The sequence below is a fragment of the Pan paniscus genome, chromosome 2 (genome assembly GCF_029289425.2).
Source record: "Pan paniscus chromosome 2, NHGRI_mPanPan1-v2.0_pri, whole genome shotgun sequence".
NCBI classification, from domain to species: domain Eukaryota; kingdom Metazoa; phylum Chordata; class Mammalia; order Primates; family Hominidae; genus Pan; species Pan paniscus.
This window is the reverse complement of record NC_085926.1, coordinates 17983834-18000849: the sequence shown is the minus strand read 5'-3', so window position 1 is coordinate 18000849 and position 17016 is coordinate 17983834. Positions and strand designations below refer to the sequence as shown.

Sequence of the window (17016 nt, the reverse complement as noted above, 5' to 3'; positions counted from 1 at the left end):
CACAGGCGAAATGGGGTCTCATCTGAGGAAAATCCTTAGTAATGACAGACAGGGGAGAGGCATGGTCATCTGTTCTTAATTATAGTCTGTCTTCTCTTGGCCATCTAGTTTCTCCTTCTCTCCCTCCTTTAACACCAATTTTAAATAAAGTGAAAATTTTAAACTGGGAAACATCTCTTCGTAGTCAATATAACTTTCTGTTGCCTTGGCTGCAGCCCCCTGACTAAATCACTCCTGAAAGTCACACCATTTCTTCCTTCTCATCAATTGGTACCAATTAGACACCTTCTAGGTAGAGAAATAATTTACTTAACTGCATAAGAAAATGGCCACTTCTAGCCCTTTAAGAATTTTGGTTCTCAATTACCCAGCCTTACTTCTCCTGTGAAGTGATAATTAGAGTCTAGATGATAACTGGATTACCAAGGACATCTCTCCCGACAGTCGTTTAACACCTAATCAAGTGTTAAGGTCGTAAATTATGCATTTCTCAACAGCATTCAGACCCATTTGAAAACAATTTGAAACAGTTCAAGAGCTCCTAGATGGTCTTCAGTTTTATAGGGCTGTGAAGGGTCCTGCTTAAAGGAATTACCCGCTTAGAAGAATTACCCGGTTAAAGGAGTTACCCACTTAAAAGACTCAAACGTGTAAGGCTCTCTAAGTTCTTTAATCTGCTACAGATCATTATTTTTTTAACTGACAATTGAGTACCCTCCCCTCCCCCCACATAAGAGAAATTGGAGTGTTTCCCACAGTGTCAAGATGCCTCCCCAGGGAGCTCAGATAAAAAGATTCTAGAGAGAATTTGAAAGGGAGAAAAATGACTTAAAAAGATAAAGTCTTACAACTTTGTTTTTCTTATGACTTGTTCAAAAGCAGATGCAAAAATTAAAAGTTTGATACTGCAATACTGAAAACTACAGACTGTTTCTCATTTCTGGGTTCAGAGGGAAAAAACTATCCTAAGTGATTGGGGGTAGAGGAGATGTGGGGAAAGGGAAAACAGGGGAGTGCCATGTCTTGCTCTGCCCACCTTTAAACAAAACCAAGCATCCTGTAAGCAGTGGGCTCTTCCGATGACATAGACCCTATTAGAACAATTCAACCCCACTCTCACCACCATCAACCCCATGTCTTCAGTTCCACCAGAGACCTGAGTAGAAGTCCATGTCCCAAAAGGTAGCCATCACCATAGTCTCATATTTTGCAATAAAATTTTCCCCATCAATTGGTCTATCGGTCCCTCTGCCTTCCCTTCCATTCCTCACGGGCAGAAATGTGGATGTCTCTAAAAGCTCTGAGAGTCACACACATTTATGACAACATGTCTCTAACTCCCCTTTAATAACAACAGACACGCTTCTTTTGGAGCCTGAGAATCTGTTCGCATGCTCAATCTCTTCCTCTTGGAAGGAGAAATGGTATAATTGGAAGCAAAGATTACACCATGTAATTGTACCAAGATAAGGATCCATCTTTAGTCTAGCCCAACTCAATTAGAATATTTTTACTGCTTAATTTGATCTGAAGAGCCTCAGGAAAAAAAAAAAAATCTGTCTTCTTGGAGGAACAGGCAAAGCCTGACACATATGGTTTCTTCCCTCTTCCTCCCTTACTTGCATCTCAGTAATATTCCACGTATTGAAAAGATAAGAACCAGAAATCCAACGTGAGGGCAGCCCTTTTCCATCCCTTCTGCTACATTTTAAGACTTCATTCATTGGAACAAGCTGAGTTATTTGTGTGGCAAATACATTGAGTCTCTTCAAAACAAACATCTTTTATTTCAGTATACTTCTTAGAAAAAAGAGAGAGAACAGAATTGGTGTAAGATACATAAAAGATCATTTTACCTGAGCCAACGTAAAAAACCTCTTGCCTGATCTCCTTGTTTAGCTTTCTAAATCAAAATATCCCATCATCATCACTCTCCTGATTAAGAGCCTGTGATGGGCATCCATGTCTAGAGGAAGGAAATCCAGGCACCATTCAAAGACCTTCACAGTTGGGCTCCTACTCACCTTTTCACCCTTACACTGTCATTTTCCCTCAAATAAACACAATGCTTCCATCATCACTTACATTCTGCAAATGGGTATGCACATTCTTGTCTCTCTGTCTTTGGTCCCACTGTTCCCTTTGTGTCTAATCTCTTTTCTCCACTCCTTGCAAAATCCTCTTCATCCCTCAAGAACTAACTGAAATGTCCTCTCCTCTATAGACCTCCTCTCTGAAGCTGATATAACATCCAGCACCTGGGTTCACCTGTCACTTTTAAATTCCTCTGTTCTACTTTTATCATAGTTTATTTGTGTGTGTTTTTCTCAAGGGATTACAAATTTCCTGAAAGCCATGATTATGTCTTCTAATTTATGTATACCAGTATCTGTAGCACCTTACCTGGCATAGATGTGTACTATCTATAAAGACATTCTAGAAAGAAATCAGATTTTCTCTTGTATTAAATGAGATTTTAAAATCTGTCTTTTAAAAATTTATGGATGCATTTTTATTTTGTTCAGACCCGAATTTCTGAACATTCATTCATATGAAAAGCTGCTATGCAAAATTCAGAGAAATGCAAGAGTTGGTATTATAATCAATTTTCTTCTTCCTTTAATCTTTCATATGAAGTTGTGTGTGTTTAGACATGTCTTCACTTGCAGTCATGTTTGACAGGGGTCTTTTGCTCTTTGTATGTCCCGAGTGTGTGTCACATAAACAAAAGTCCTTCTCTCACTGGAATATTGACAGAAATAAATCACTTTGCAAAGCAGACTCAAATGATAGTCTCCTGAATTTCGAAAAAATTTCTTTTATTGAGATGCTGAAAAAGTATATGATAAATTGTGATCATTAAAGTAGAGTAGTTAACATATAAAATCATTTAACTCAAAGAAAAGCAAGGTCCCAGGTGATGTACAAATTAGGTATATACAGAGCTGGGGCAACAAATACATCACTTAGGTGGTGTATTAGTCCATCTTGCACTGCTATAAAGAACTACCGGAGACTGAAGAAAAGAGGTTTAATTGACTCACAGTTCTGCAGTACAGGAAGCATGGCTGTGGAGGCCTCACGAAACTTATAATCATGGCAGAAGGCAAAGGGGAAGCAAGCATCTTCTTCACACGGCTGCGCAGGAGGAAGAGAGTGAAGGGGAGGAGCTACACACGTTTAAACAACCAGATCTCAGGAGAACTCACTCACTATCACGAGAACACAAGGGGGAAATCCGCCCCCATGTTCCAACCCCCTCCCATTAGGTCCCTCCCCCAACACTGGGGATTACAATTCAATGTGAGATTTGGGTCCAAACATAGTGCCAAACTATATCAGATGGGTAATGTTTCTGTGGAGTCCTCACTCTTGGACATTCAAGTCACGGAGGGCCATCAAGGCAAAAGCTCACTCACAAATGGTTGACAATCCCACCCCCAATCCCCCAGCCTACAGGTGAGATATAAGTGCAGTGTTCATACTTCCCCTGTCCCTGCTCACTTGGGGGCAGGCTTTGTACTCAGGCTTTTTGCCTGCTCTAAATCCTGCCTTGGGACCGCTCTCTAGCCACAGCCTTTGGTCATCCCCCATGAATGGCCAGTGATCTAAGTTTATGGACGTCCCTGTGGATAGGCAAACCAAGCTGATATAACCTCCCTGTCACCAACTTCTGCTCCACGGTTTCTATCTTCCAGGCTCACAGATTCTGAAGGATCTCCAAAGTCTGTTCCTTTCTCTCTACATCCTAAAAGTTGTATTGGGTAATAATATAAAAATATCATGAAATATCATTAACAAAGTGAGGGAAGGCTCATGAATGCTGACAGATAGGAACATGTGGCAGAAGTGGCCTCAGTCTCACAGAAGGAGGAAAAAAGACAGTCAGACGCGGTGTCTCACACCTGTAATCCCAGCACTTTGGGAGGCCGAGGCGGGTGGATCACCTGAGGCCAGGAGTTCGAGACCAGCCTGGCCAACATGGTGAAACCCTGTCTCTACTAAAAATACAAAAATTAGCCAGGCAAGTGGTGTGCGCCTATAATCCCAGCTACTCTGGAGGCTGAGGCTAGAGAATCGCTTGAACCTGGGAGGCAGAGGTTGCAGTGAGCTGAGATGGCACCACTGCACTCCAGCCTGGGTGACAGAGTGAGATTATCTCAAAAGAAAAGGAAAAAAGAAAAAGAGAACCCGGTGCTTAGAGCAAAGCAGAATATCTCACTAACCTTTGCCTGTTATCACAAGGGGATCATTGCTGTATAGCACAATCATATTTCCGTAGACTGAAACCCTAGTGGCCACCTTGACACCCTATGGTACGGTCTGGAAGGTTCACTCTTCTTTACCTGCCTAAAAGGATGCCCCCTCACCCCCACCAGTGACCTCATAGGGTGGCAGCTTGCAGCAAGGAAAGATGGTTGCAAAAAGGAAGAAGGGAGATGGGACACTTCACGGTGTCTGCCCATGGATGATGTGCTATATGTGAGGTGGTAGATAGATACCATTAAATAAGATTAAATCTCAGAGTGAGGGATTTATTCCCATAAGGCTCAATTATCTTTAGAGCCTTATGATGAGTCAAAGCTAAGTGCCAGTTTAGTGCTACTAGGTCTTTAGCACCTTTCAACACTTGCAAGTTTCCCTTTTTAACAAAGAGTCAGCTGACATCAGACTCAGACCTCGATCAGGCTACTGTATGCAATGAGTCTTTTAATACTATTGTTTTAACATATTTAATTTTACAGTTATTTTATGTTTGTGGCAAGTGATACTTTCTATTCATTATGTTCACATGACTTTCTTTTCAGAATGAATTATTTAATATGAACAATGAATCAGTTTAAAGTGAAATAAAGTAAATAATAGTGCAGGCTTATATAATTATTGTAAAAATCAGAAACAATGACTAAAGTTTGGGAAACATCAGTATAATCCTCAAAACATGGGATAATGAGACTAGAGGACCTGGAGTAAAAATCCCATCCGTGCTCCTTTGTAATCTCTCTGAGCCTCAGTTTCTCACCTATGAAATGGGAATAAAGATAATATTCCACACAAGATTGTGGTTGGCCCAAGTGAGCTAAATATAGAAGATGAGGCTGAGTAAATCAGTGGGCTGGCACTCATTACAATAAGAGGGCATGACCAGTGCAGGCCAGTTAACTCACTTGTACACTACAGTATTATATTCTGAACGAGTGGTCTTGAACCTTTTTGGCACCAGGGACCAGTTTCATGGAAGACAATTTTTCCATGAACCGAGGGCAGAGGAATGGTTTCAGGATGATTCAAGCACATTACATTTATTGTGCATTTTATTGCTATTACTGTTACCTTGTAATACATAATGAAATAATTATACAACTCACCATAATGTAGAATCAGTGGGAGCCCTGAGCTTGTTTTCCTGCAACTAGATGGTCCCATCTGGGGGTTATGGGAGACAGTGACAGATCATCAGGCATTAGATTCTCATAAGGAGTACACAACATAGATCCCTCACATGCACAGTTCACAATAGGGTTCACACTCCTATGAGAATCTAATGCGGCTGCTGATCTGATAGGAGGTGGAGCTCAGGCAGTACTGAGAGCAATGGGAAGAGGCTGTAAATACAGATGAAGCTACACTTGCTGGCCGGCCACTCACCTCCTGCTGTGCAGGCTTATACAGACCAGTAGCGGTCCTTGGCCTGGGGGTTGGGGACCCATGCTGTATACCACGCATGGTATTTGGTTGTATTTGCCTCCCCCAAGAGACTATAAGCTCCTTCATGGCAGTAACCATGTCTTATTGATCTGTGCCTTGGAACATTGCTTCTCTGTAGTACAGATTTTATGAATATTTTTAAATTGAATTGAATTAACAAATTGAATGGATGATCTATTTGTCTTGACAACCCAGCAAAGATCCTTGAGGTCAAAAAGTGTCTGCTGTATCACATACAACTATTAGTGTAGTCCTTTCTCAGTAAAAACTCACCAATTGATAATATATGCATCTTTTATCTGGACTACTGTGACTGTCTTCTGGTTTAGTCTTCCTGCCTCCACTGGGGTCCTCCCACAGTTCACTCTCCACATGGCAATCAAAGTGATCTTCCTAAAACACAAGACTGACAATGTTACTCTCCTGCCAAAAACCCACCTGGGGATAGAGTAAAACTCCCTAACACAATATACAAGGCCCTTAATTATCCATCTCCTACTTATAGCTTTAGTTTTGCCCCTGAGTATACTGTCTCCTCCAGCTAGACTGAAGCATTTTCAGGTGCCCAAAAGAGCTGCATGGTCTCTCAACTCACAGTCATTGCACCTACTGTTGCTTTCTCTGGAATGCTCTTTTCTTTCCTGTTTCTCTACCTGGCTAGGTTCCACTCATCCCTCTAGATGTCCCCTCCTACAGAAGGCCTTTCTGCCCTCTTCTGCACCAGGCTGGACATCCCTCACAGGGGGATGTGGGCCATGTGAGAAAAAGGGATTTCCCTTACAACTTTCAATTCAGGCATCACATTGAATCCACCATTTGTAGTCTCTGCCTGCAATATCTCAGGCACCTGGTGGGTCTCTGATCACTGACAGCCATGAGGCCTCTTGCTATTGTTAAATTGCTGCTGTGACTGTGTGTCTTGTTGAAGTGATTCTCTCAAAGAAAAAAATTACACCGCTTATATAATGCCTGATCTTGTCAAGCTTACCTTCAGATTTGATTTTTTTAAAAAAACCTCTATAGCTCTTTTGATGTGAAACAGCTTCCATGGGAGAAAATAAAAGTTGAAAACATAATTGTATGCCTGGATTATGTTCCCATAGCCTGTAAAGCTTCCGACACTATGTGAGTGGCCCGTGAATTTGTGGGAAGGAAGGAAGGAAAGAAGGAAGATAAAGAGAAAATGTATAATAGGGCAGTAGAGAGAAAGAAAGGGAGCAGGAAAAAGCCAGAAGAGATAAAATTTTGTCACAGTTGCTGTTTATCTTCAGTAGCCCCATTGGATTTCACCCTTGCCAGCCTCTCCTTCTACCAAGCTCATTTGTGATGTTCTTATCTGACCACACTCGTGGCCACACCTTGGCAGCCCCATCCAGCCCATACTCCACGCCGTGTCTAGACACACATGAGCCTGGGCTATCTCTCCTCCTTCCCACTGGCTTCTTTTATAATCTTGGCTGGGGGGATACAGGATACACAATGGGCCAGCTGTCTCCTCTAACTCCATGTGCTTAATAAGGCTAAACATCTTTGAAATTTGAGGTAATTGAAGGGTTTCCTTAGGTGAAAAACCCCAACCAGACAGGATGTAGCCAACAGCATTTGAAAATGTTCAAAGTAGTTAACAATATTTTAAATTTAAGAGATTCTCCACAACAATTTGGAGTTTCAGTTTCTTCCCAAAATTGAAAGAACTGGCAACACAGGGCCAGCTCTGGTTGGATTTAAATAGAGCTGCTTCCTTCAGTGGTGGCACATGGTTCTCCCTCTAGTTTGCCGCAGACCCCACCCCTCCTTATCATGCCCCAATATTGAAGCCAAGCATACCTTGCCATTTGTCACATTGCTCTCATTTTATTTGTACTATATTTGCCTTACACTCGACTATGTTTATTCATTAACATTCCCTGTGAAACCCCAGAGACCCTTGAGTGTGCACTGTGCAGACCAGACATTCTCCACACATGCAAAGCAGATGGCCACCTAAACAGGGCTCATCTCTTTAGCTCTGAACAAGAGCCTGTGCTCTATCATTTGTTGCTGATAATTCATGCCCAAAGGAAAATAGGGAAGAAGAGTTCTTTTTTAATTAACCCAGAGTCTCCAAACATGACTTCCCGTTTGTCCTTTTTCTTGGCTACTGGCATTAGCACTTGCTATCATTATTGTTACCTGATCTCATTACCTCTCAGGCTCTTTACCTCCCATTGCAGCATTTGCCCTCAAGGTAAACCTGTTGCCCGCCCAAGAGATAATAATACTTATCAGGATCTTTTATAGTGTTCCTGGACCTTTTGGGATTGAACCACATTTTGCACACATAAAGCCCTCTATTATCACCACTATTGTCATTATTATTATTTGGGATTAGGCAGCCCTCTCAGAAGTCTTGCCAACCACAGGCAGATAAAACCCCAGAGCCTCACCTGGCCAGGCACAGTGACTGAGGCCGGACGCACCTGGCTGTAGGATGCTGGTTCAGCCTGCAGAGTCCTGGGCTCTTGCCAGAGAAGAAACCTGCCTTGAAACATTCACTCCTCCCTTTATGCAGGAAATAGAGAGAGTGCTGGAGGTGAGAAGGAGGCCTTTCCCAGGGAACTCAGTCTCCAGACCACGTTGGTGGATTATCATTGCTGCAGCAGTCCTCAAACCAGGCAGATACTTAAAGAGCCAGATTCTCTGTCTCTCTCAGAAGAGAGGGATGTACAATAGAGTTTGGAGTCAGAAGCTGAGTTCCCATCCCCGCTGTCACTCTGTAACTCTGTGAGCCTCAAACAACTGATTGACTCTTCCAGTCTCTGGTTCCTCATTGGTAAAATGTGGATACATCCCAACTTCATGATAATACCATGGGACTTATATGTAAATAAATTTGAAATTATATATACAAGTATTTAGGTAAATATCAATTTATAGTGTCTGGTATATAGTAAACCCTCTATTAACTGATGAAGGAAGGGCCCCATCTCTATTCAAGCTTACTGCACCACCCAGAAGTTAACTGTTTCAGCAGTAGACCCGGAGTAAACAGACAAGATGCCCTCAGCAAGCAGAGGTGAATACAAACCTCTCTCACCAAGAGAATAATTCCCACTCAACAGCAGTCTGCCTGCCACCTGAATTCCTATTTCGTTTTTCTCCATCTCTCACTGACTCCCAACCAAATGCCTTCCAAGGAAACATGAGCCTTTTCCTCTTTTTGATACACAATCTGTCCATCTGTGATACCCATTGGTCAAGTTTGCCCCAGCAAAGGGGTGGAGATATGGAGCATCAACACTGCTTTCTGATCCCTTCATTTTGCCCTTTTCTCTTCTAAATAAAAAAAAAAAGCAAGCAAACAAACAAAAATGAAACAAAATGCAAAGCAGCTTAAAACTTTCAACATTTCAAAACATTCAAAGGGGAATGTGTTGACCCAGAGATGCCAGAGATGAGCTGGGCGTGAGAAGGGCAGGGATAGAAACAAGTCTCAGGAACACTGGAGCCAAGGAAGGAAATTCTGCAAGGACCCTCTCTCCATTACTTGTTTCTCCTTTCTGCACATCTGCTTCATTCCTTCTCACTACAGAGTGTCAGGAATCAGCTACAGCACTGCACAGCTTTGCAGTCATTAGAAAGTCAGTCATTAGAGAGACTGGCTTATATCCTTTTTGATACCAAATTTTAAAATCTGAGATAAAAGATTTGAGTGGCCAGCTTTGGTCAGGAGCCCATTCTTGGACCAATCAACTATGGCTGTGGTTACTGATGGTGTAGTTTGGTCAGGGACAAACCCCTAGACGAACAAATTGCTGGTTGGGATGATGAGCTCATGTCAGAAGATGGAAGCTGCTGTTGTAAGCTTGTGGTTGAAGTAAAGAGAAAGGAGGCCACGTATTATAGAATACATAATGGAACTAGATTATCTTTTTGCGAAACTTTCTAAGTTGCCAAACCATGAGCTTCTCAAGAATGGAAACTAAGCTAACGCATCTTTGTATTCTGGCCATGATAAGGACTCAGGAAATGTTTGTAGAACTGAATTGAAATGCATCTGACTAATTGTAAAGCTGTGTGTCCATCCTAGATGCTATGTGTCCAGAGAAAAACCAAAAGATCAGCTGCAGAAATGAAGATCCTACTTTGCCTGAGGGGAAATTTTCCACCAAACAGAATTGCCTAGAAATGTAAACAGAAGCATCAGGAAGCTAAGTACCCCCTTTTAATGGAGGCCTTCAAGATTAAGTAAATGATTGTCAGGGATGTTGAGGAGGATGCATATGCAGTCACCTAAATGCCCTTCTAAACATTTGATCTTATGATTCTGCAAACTTAGTCAAAGAAGAAAAATTCACCATGCCTAGACCAAGCTTCCCAGGACACCACAGAAAGGAGAAATAGCCACAGCAATACAGCCAAGGCTTCTGCTGGCCACATCTGAACATATGCTTTGATGTGATCCTAGTCTTTCTTCTTCCTAGTGATGCTGGTCATGGAGATGAGTTAAAAGGACTTCCTCACCTCCATCAATGTACCTGCCTGTTTATAGACAAAAATGTGCCCAATTTAAAATGCCCTCGCTCTTGTTTTGTCCCAAGATATGAGACTTCATTTAACTGCATCTAGTGTACAATGAATAAATTGAAACTATATGCTATTTGGGCATTATTTCTAATCTGTTTTTCACCGAGAGCTCCCTGATAAGTTGGCATCTTTGATTTTTATTAGCATTTTCACTCTTATTTTCTCATACAAAATTGAGCACACTTGAGAGATTTCCTTAAAGGGGATTTTCCTGAATCACCAGCCACTGTAATGTGATGAAGGAAAATGTGATGATAAGACCAGCATCACCCCCATGACGCAAGCCTACCTGGGAAATCCTGGGCAAGTACAGGAAGGAAGGTTTCCTGGGATATCTTTTACCAGAAACTGAGGCATTGGTTCTCAGAGAAGAGCTGTGGTGGTATGCTAGAGCTAGGTCATATTAGCTTATGAAAGCCAATTACTCAATTTTCAGGAATTTTGTGAGCCCACTGTTAAACCGTTGCTAGCTTGAAATCAGACTTGCAGTATTTATATTTTGGCAAGTGCTACGAATCAGGCTCTCCAACATACCCCCTCCCCCAAACCTTCCCCTAGTTTAACGACATTAGTTGACTGGTTAGCTACAGCTAATCAACTCTAGTCACTGCCTCTTTGCCAAATGACAGAACTGACCCTGGCAACAATACTTAGCTAAAGCAGTCAATGCTTCTTACAGTGCCACCAGGCAACAGGGAATCTTGTTTTTCTGGCAATATTAATAGAGTCATACCTAATTTTGTAGCACTTTATGGATATTGCAGTTTTTACAAATTGAAACTTTTTGACAACCTTGTGTTGAACAAGTCTGTCGCCACCATTTTTTCCAACAGCATGAGCTTGCTTCATGTCTCTGTGTCACATTTTTGTAATTCTCACAGTATTTCAAACATTTTAATTATTATGATATCTGTTATTATGACTGTAATCAGTGGCCTGTGATGTTACTACTGTAAATGTTTTGGGATGCCATGAGCTGTGTCCATATAAGATGGTGAACTTAATCGATAAGTATTGTGTATGTTCTGACCGCTCCACCAATAGGCCGTTCCCCCATCTCTCTCCCTCTCTTCAGGCCTCCCTATTCCCTGAGACACAAAATTCAAACTAACCCAGTTAATAACCCTACAATGGCCTCTAAATGTTCAAGTGAAAGGAAGAGTCGTGTATCTCTCACTTTAAATTAAAAGCTAGAAATGATTAAGCTTAGTAAGGAAGACATAATGAAAGCCAAGATAGATCAAAAGCTAGGCTTCTTGTGCCAAAGAGTTAGCCAAGTTGCAAAAACAAACTAAAAGTTCTTGAAGGAAAATAAAAGTGCTACCCCAGTGAGTACACAACTGATAAGAAAGTGAATCAGCCTTATTACTGATCTGAAAAAAGTTTTAGTGGTCTGTATAGAAGATTAAACTAGCCACAACATTCCGCAAGCCAAAGCCCAATCCAGAGCAAAGTCCTAAATAATAGAGTAGAATCTCTTAAATTTATGAAGGCAGAGAGAGGTCAGGAGGCTGCAGAAGAAAAGGCAGAAGCTAACAGAGATTGGCTCATGAAGTTTAGGAAAAGGCCATCTCCACAACAATAAAGTGCAAGGTAAAACAGCAAGTGCTGATGGAGAAGCTGTAGCAAGTTATCCAGAAGATCTAGCTAAAATCATTGATGAAGGTGGCTACACAAACAACAGATATTTCAATGTAGATAAAACAGCCTTCTATTGGAAGAAGATGACATCTAGGACTTCCATAGCTAGACAGGAGAAGTTAAGGCCTGGCTTCAAAGCTTCAAAGGACAGACTGACTCTCTTGCTAGGGGCTACTGCAGCCAGTGACTTCAAGTTGAAGCCAATGCTGACTTATCATTCCAAAAATCCTAGGGCCCTTAAGAATTATGCTAAATCTACTCTGCCTATGCTCTGTAAATGGAACAACAAAGCCTAGATGACAGCACATCTATTTATAGCATGGTTTACTGAATATTTTAAGCTTCTATTGAGACCTATTGCTGAGAAAAAGATTCCTTTCAAAATAGTACTGCTTATTAACAACGCACCTGGTCAACCAAGAGCTCTAATGGAGATGTACAAGGATATTAATGTTGTTTTCATGCCAGATAACACAGTATCCATTCTGCAGCCCATAGATCAAGGAGAAACTTGACTTTCATGGCTCATCATTTAAGAAATACATTTCATAAGGCTGTACCTACCATAGATAGTGATTCCTCTGATAGATCTGGGTAAAGTACATTGAAAACCTACTGGGAATAATTCACCATTCTAGATGCCATTAGTAATATTCATGATTCATGGAAAGGTGTCAAAAGATCAACATTAATAGGGGTTTGGAAGAAGCTGATTCCAACCTTCATGGATGACTTTGAGGACTCAAGACTTCAGTGGAGGAAGTACAGATGTGATAGAAATAGCAAGATAAGTAGAATCAGCAGTGGAACCTGAAGATGTGACTGAATTGCTGCAATCTCATAATATTTTCACATATAAAGAATTGTGTCTATGGATGAGCAAAGAAAATAGTTTCTTGAGATGGAACCCACTCCTGGTGAAAATGCTACGAACATTGTTGAAATGACAACAAAGGATTTAGAATATTATATAAACGTAATTGATAAAGCAGCAGCAGGTTTTAAGATTGACTCCAATTTTGAAAGCAGTTGTACTGTGGGCAAAATGCAAACAAACAGCATCGCATGCTATAGAGAAATATTTCCTGAAATGCAGAACATTTTATTATTGTCTTATTTTAAGAAATTGCCTCAGCCACCCCAACTTTAAGCAACCACCACCCTGCAATCAGTAGTCATCAACATCTAGGCAAGACCCTCCACCAGCAAAAAGATTACAACTTGCTGAAGGCTCAGATGATCATCAGGATTTTTTAGCAACAAAGTATTCTTAATTAAGTTATGTACATTTTTCAGACATGTTATTGCACACTTAGGCTGTAGTGTAGTGTTAACATCACTTTTATATATATACTGGGAAGCCAAAAATAAAAACGTGTGATTAGCTTTATTGTGATATTTGCTTTATTGCAGAGGTCTGGAACTGAACCTGCAGTATCTCTGAGGTATGCTTGTATTAACATTTATGTTGGGTCTCTTCTGCGGTTGATGTATTGATTCATTATAGTGGACATAAATATGTAGTGTTGTGTCCCGTTGTCTTGAACATATCCCCCCATATTTTTTCAAGGACTTGTATACTATCTTTCTCAATGGTGCTAAATGAGAAAGAGAACATGAGAAAAAATGCCACCTGTTTTTGGACTGTAAGTTTTCTTTACATATAAAGTACTCTACTAATGTCTAAGGTTTCCTAGATTTGTCAAAAACAAGTTTAAATGGAGCAGAGTGTTAGTGGAAGAAACATGAGAGGCTGATACATGAAGTTGGACAAGTTATTTAACTTATCTAAGCCTCAGTTACTCAATCTAAATGGAACTTTTAATTTTGGTTTAGTGAGTTATGTAAGACGGGGGAAAATGTATGAAAAGTGCCATGTAGCATTCAACCAAATATTGATTGATTAGGGAAATCTGTCTTTGGGGGAAAGCCAAGTAAAAAGAACATGCCAGTAGTCTTGACTTAAAAATGTTTGGAGAATTAACCCTCTAAACCTGTGCTGACACTTCAGAGATGGGAAGTCAGGAGTTGAATGTTGGTTCAAATATTGGTTGAGGTGGAGCCAAGATGGCTGAATAGGAACAGCTCCAGTCTACAGCTCCCAGCGTGAGCAATGCAGAAGACGGGTGATTTCTGCATTTCCAACTGAGGTACCGGGTTCATCTCACTGGAGAGTGTCAGAAAGTGGGTGCAGGATAGTGGGTGCAATGTACCGAGCATGAGCCAAAGCAGGGCAAGGCATCGCCTCACCCAGGAAGGGCAAGGGTTCGGAGAATTCCCTCTCCTAGTCAAAGAAAGGGGTGACAGGCGGCACCTGGAAAATCGGGTCACTCCCACCCTAATACTGCACTTTTCCAATGGTCTTAGCAAACGGCACACCAAGAGTTTATATCCCGTGCCTGGCTCAGAGGGTCCTACACCCACTACCACAGCAGTCTGAGATCAAAGTGCAAGGCGGCAGCGAGGATCAGGGAGGGTTGCCCACCATTGCCAAGGCTTGAGTAGGTAAACAAAGCGGCTGGGAAGCTCGAACTGGGTGGAGCCCACTGGAGCTCAAGGAGGTGTGCCTGCCTCTGTAGACTCCACCTCTGGGGGCACGGTACAGCCAAACAAAAGGCAGCAGAATCCTCTGCAGACTTAAATGTGCCTGTCTGACAGCTTTGAAGAGAGTAGTGGTTCTCCCAGCATGCAGCTGGAGATCTGAGAATGGACAGACTGCCTCCTCAAGTGGGTCCCTGACCCCCGAGTAGCCTAACTGGGAGGCATCCCCCAGTAGGGGGAGACTAACATCTCACATGGCCGGGTACTCCTCTGAGGCAAAACTTCCAGAGGAACGATCAGGCAGCAACATTTGCTGCTCACCAATAACTGCTGTTCTGCACCCTCCGCTGCTGATACCCAGGCAAACAGGGTATGGAGTGGACGTCCAGCAAACTCCAACAGACCTGCAGCTGAGGGTTCTGTCTGTGAGAAGGAAAACTAACAAACAGAAAGGACATCCACACCAAAACCCCATCGTACATCACCATCATCAAAGACCAAACACAGATAAAACCACAAAGATGGGGAAAAAACAGAGCAGAAAAACTAGAAACTCTAAAAATCAGAGCGCCTCTCCTCCACCAAAGGAACACAGCTTCTCACCAGCAATGGAACAAAACTGGACAGAGAATTACTTTGACAAGTTGAGAGAAGAAGGCTTCAGATGATCAAACTACTCTGAGCTAAAGCAGGAAGTTCGAACCCATGGCAAAGAAGTTAAAAACTTTGAAAAAAAATTAGACTATTGGCTAACTAGAATAACCAATGCAGAGAAGTCCTTAAAAAACCTGGAGGTGAAAACCAAGGCACGAGAACTACGTGATGAATGCACAAGCCTCAGTAGCCGATTCGATCAACTGGAAGAAGGGGTATCAGTGATGGAAGATCACATAATGAAATGAAGTGAGAAGAGAAGTTCAGGAAAAAAGAATAAAAAGAAACGAACAAATCCTCCAAGAAATATGGGACTATGTGAAAAGAACAAATCTACGTCTGATTGGTGTACCTGAAAGTGACGGAGAGAATGGAACCAAGTTGGAAAACACTCTGCAGGATATTATCCAGGAGAACTTCCCCAATCTAGCAAGGCAGGCCAACATTCAAAGTCAGGAAATACAGAGAATGCCACAAAGATACTCCTCGAGAAGAGCAACTCCAAGACACATAATTTTCAGATTCACCAAAGTTGAAATGAGGAAAAAATGTTAAGGGCAGCCAGAGAGAAAGGTCAGGTTACCCACAAAGGGAAGCCCATCAGACTAACAGCGGATCTCTCGGCAGAAACTCTACAAGCCAGAAGAGAGTGGGGGCCAATACTCAACATTCTTAAAGAAAAGAATTTTCAACCCAGAATTTCATATCCAGCCAAACTAAGCTTCATAAGAGAAGGAGAAATAAAATCCTTTACAGACAAGCAAATGCTGAGAGATTTTGTCACCACCAGGCCTGCCCTAAAAGAGCTTCTGGAGGAAGCACTAAACATGGAAAGGAACAACCAGTACCAGCCACTGCAAAAACATGCCAAATTGTAAAGACCATCAAGGCTAGGAAGAAACTGCATCAACTAATGAGCAAAATAACCAGCTAACATTATATTGACAGGATCAAATTCACACATAACAATATTAACTTTAAATGTAAATGGGCTAAATGCTCCAATTAAAAGACACAGACTGGCAAATTGGATAAAGAGTCAAGACTCATCAGTGTGCTGTATTCAGGAAAACCATCTCACGTGCAGAGACACACATAGGCTCAAAATAAAGGGATGGAGGAAGATCTACCAAGCAAATGGAAAACAAAAGAAGGCAGGGGTTGCAATGCTAGTTTCTGATAAAACAGACTTTAAACCAACAAAGACCAAAAGAGACAAAGAAGGCCATTACATAATGGTAAAGGGATCAATTCAACAAGAAGAGCTAACTATCCTAAATATATATGCACCCAATACAGGAGCACCCAGATTCATAAAGCAAGTCTTTAGTGACCTACAAAGAGAGACTCCCACACAATAATAATGGGAGACTTTAACACCCCACTGTCAACATTAGACAGATCAACAAGACAGAAAGTTAACAAGGATATCCAGGAATTGAACTCAGCTCCGCACCAAGCAGACCTAATAGACATCTACAGAACTCTCCACCTCAGATCAACAGAATATACATTCTTCTCAGCACCACACCACACGTACTCCAAAACTGACCACATAGTTGGAAGTAAAGCACTCCTCAGCAAATGCAAAAGAACAGAAATTATAACAAACTGTCTCTCAGACCACAGTGCAATCAAACTAGAACTCAGGATTAAGAAAGTCACTCAAAACCGCACAACTACATGGAAACTGAACAACCTGCTCCTGAATGACTACTGGGTACATAAAGAAATGAAGGCGGAAATAAAGATGTTCTTTGAAACCAAAGAGAAGAAAGATACAACATACCAGAATCTCTGGGACACATTCAAAGCAGTGTGTATAGGGAAATTTATAGCACTAAATGCCCAAAAGAGAAAGCAGGAAAGATCTAAAACTGACACCCTAACATCACAATTAAAAGA

General features: G+C 41.6%; 1 protein-coding gene across 1 annotated transcript in view; it reads right to left on the bottom strand.

The window, feature by feature from the left end:
• LOC130541317 (uncharacterized) overlaps positions 1-17016 on the bottom strand; it is a 306393-nt gene that overhangs the window by 249304 nt on the left and 40073 nt on the right. The window contains exons 2-3 of the mRNA XM_057301604.1: positions 5983-6102; positions 3045-3138 (exon numbers count right to left, since the gene is read on the bottom strand). Coding sequence (XP_057157587.1) covers positions 3045-3138; positions 5983-6102 — 214 coding nt within the window. The remainder of the gene's footprint in view (positions 1-3044; positions 3139-5982; positions 6103-17016) is intronic.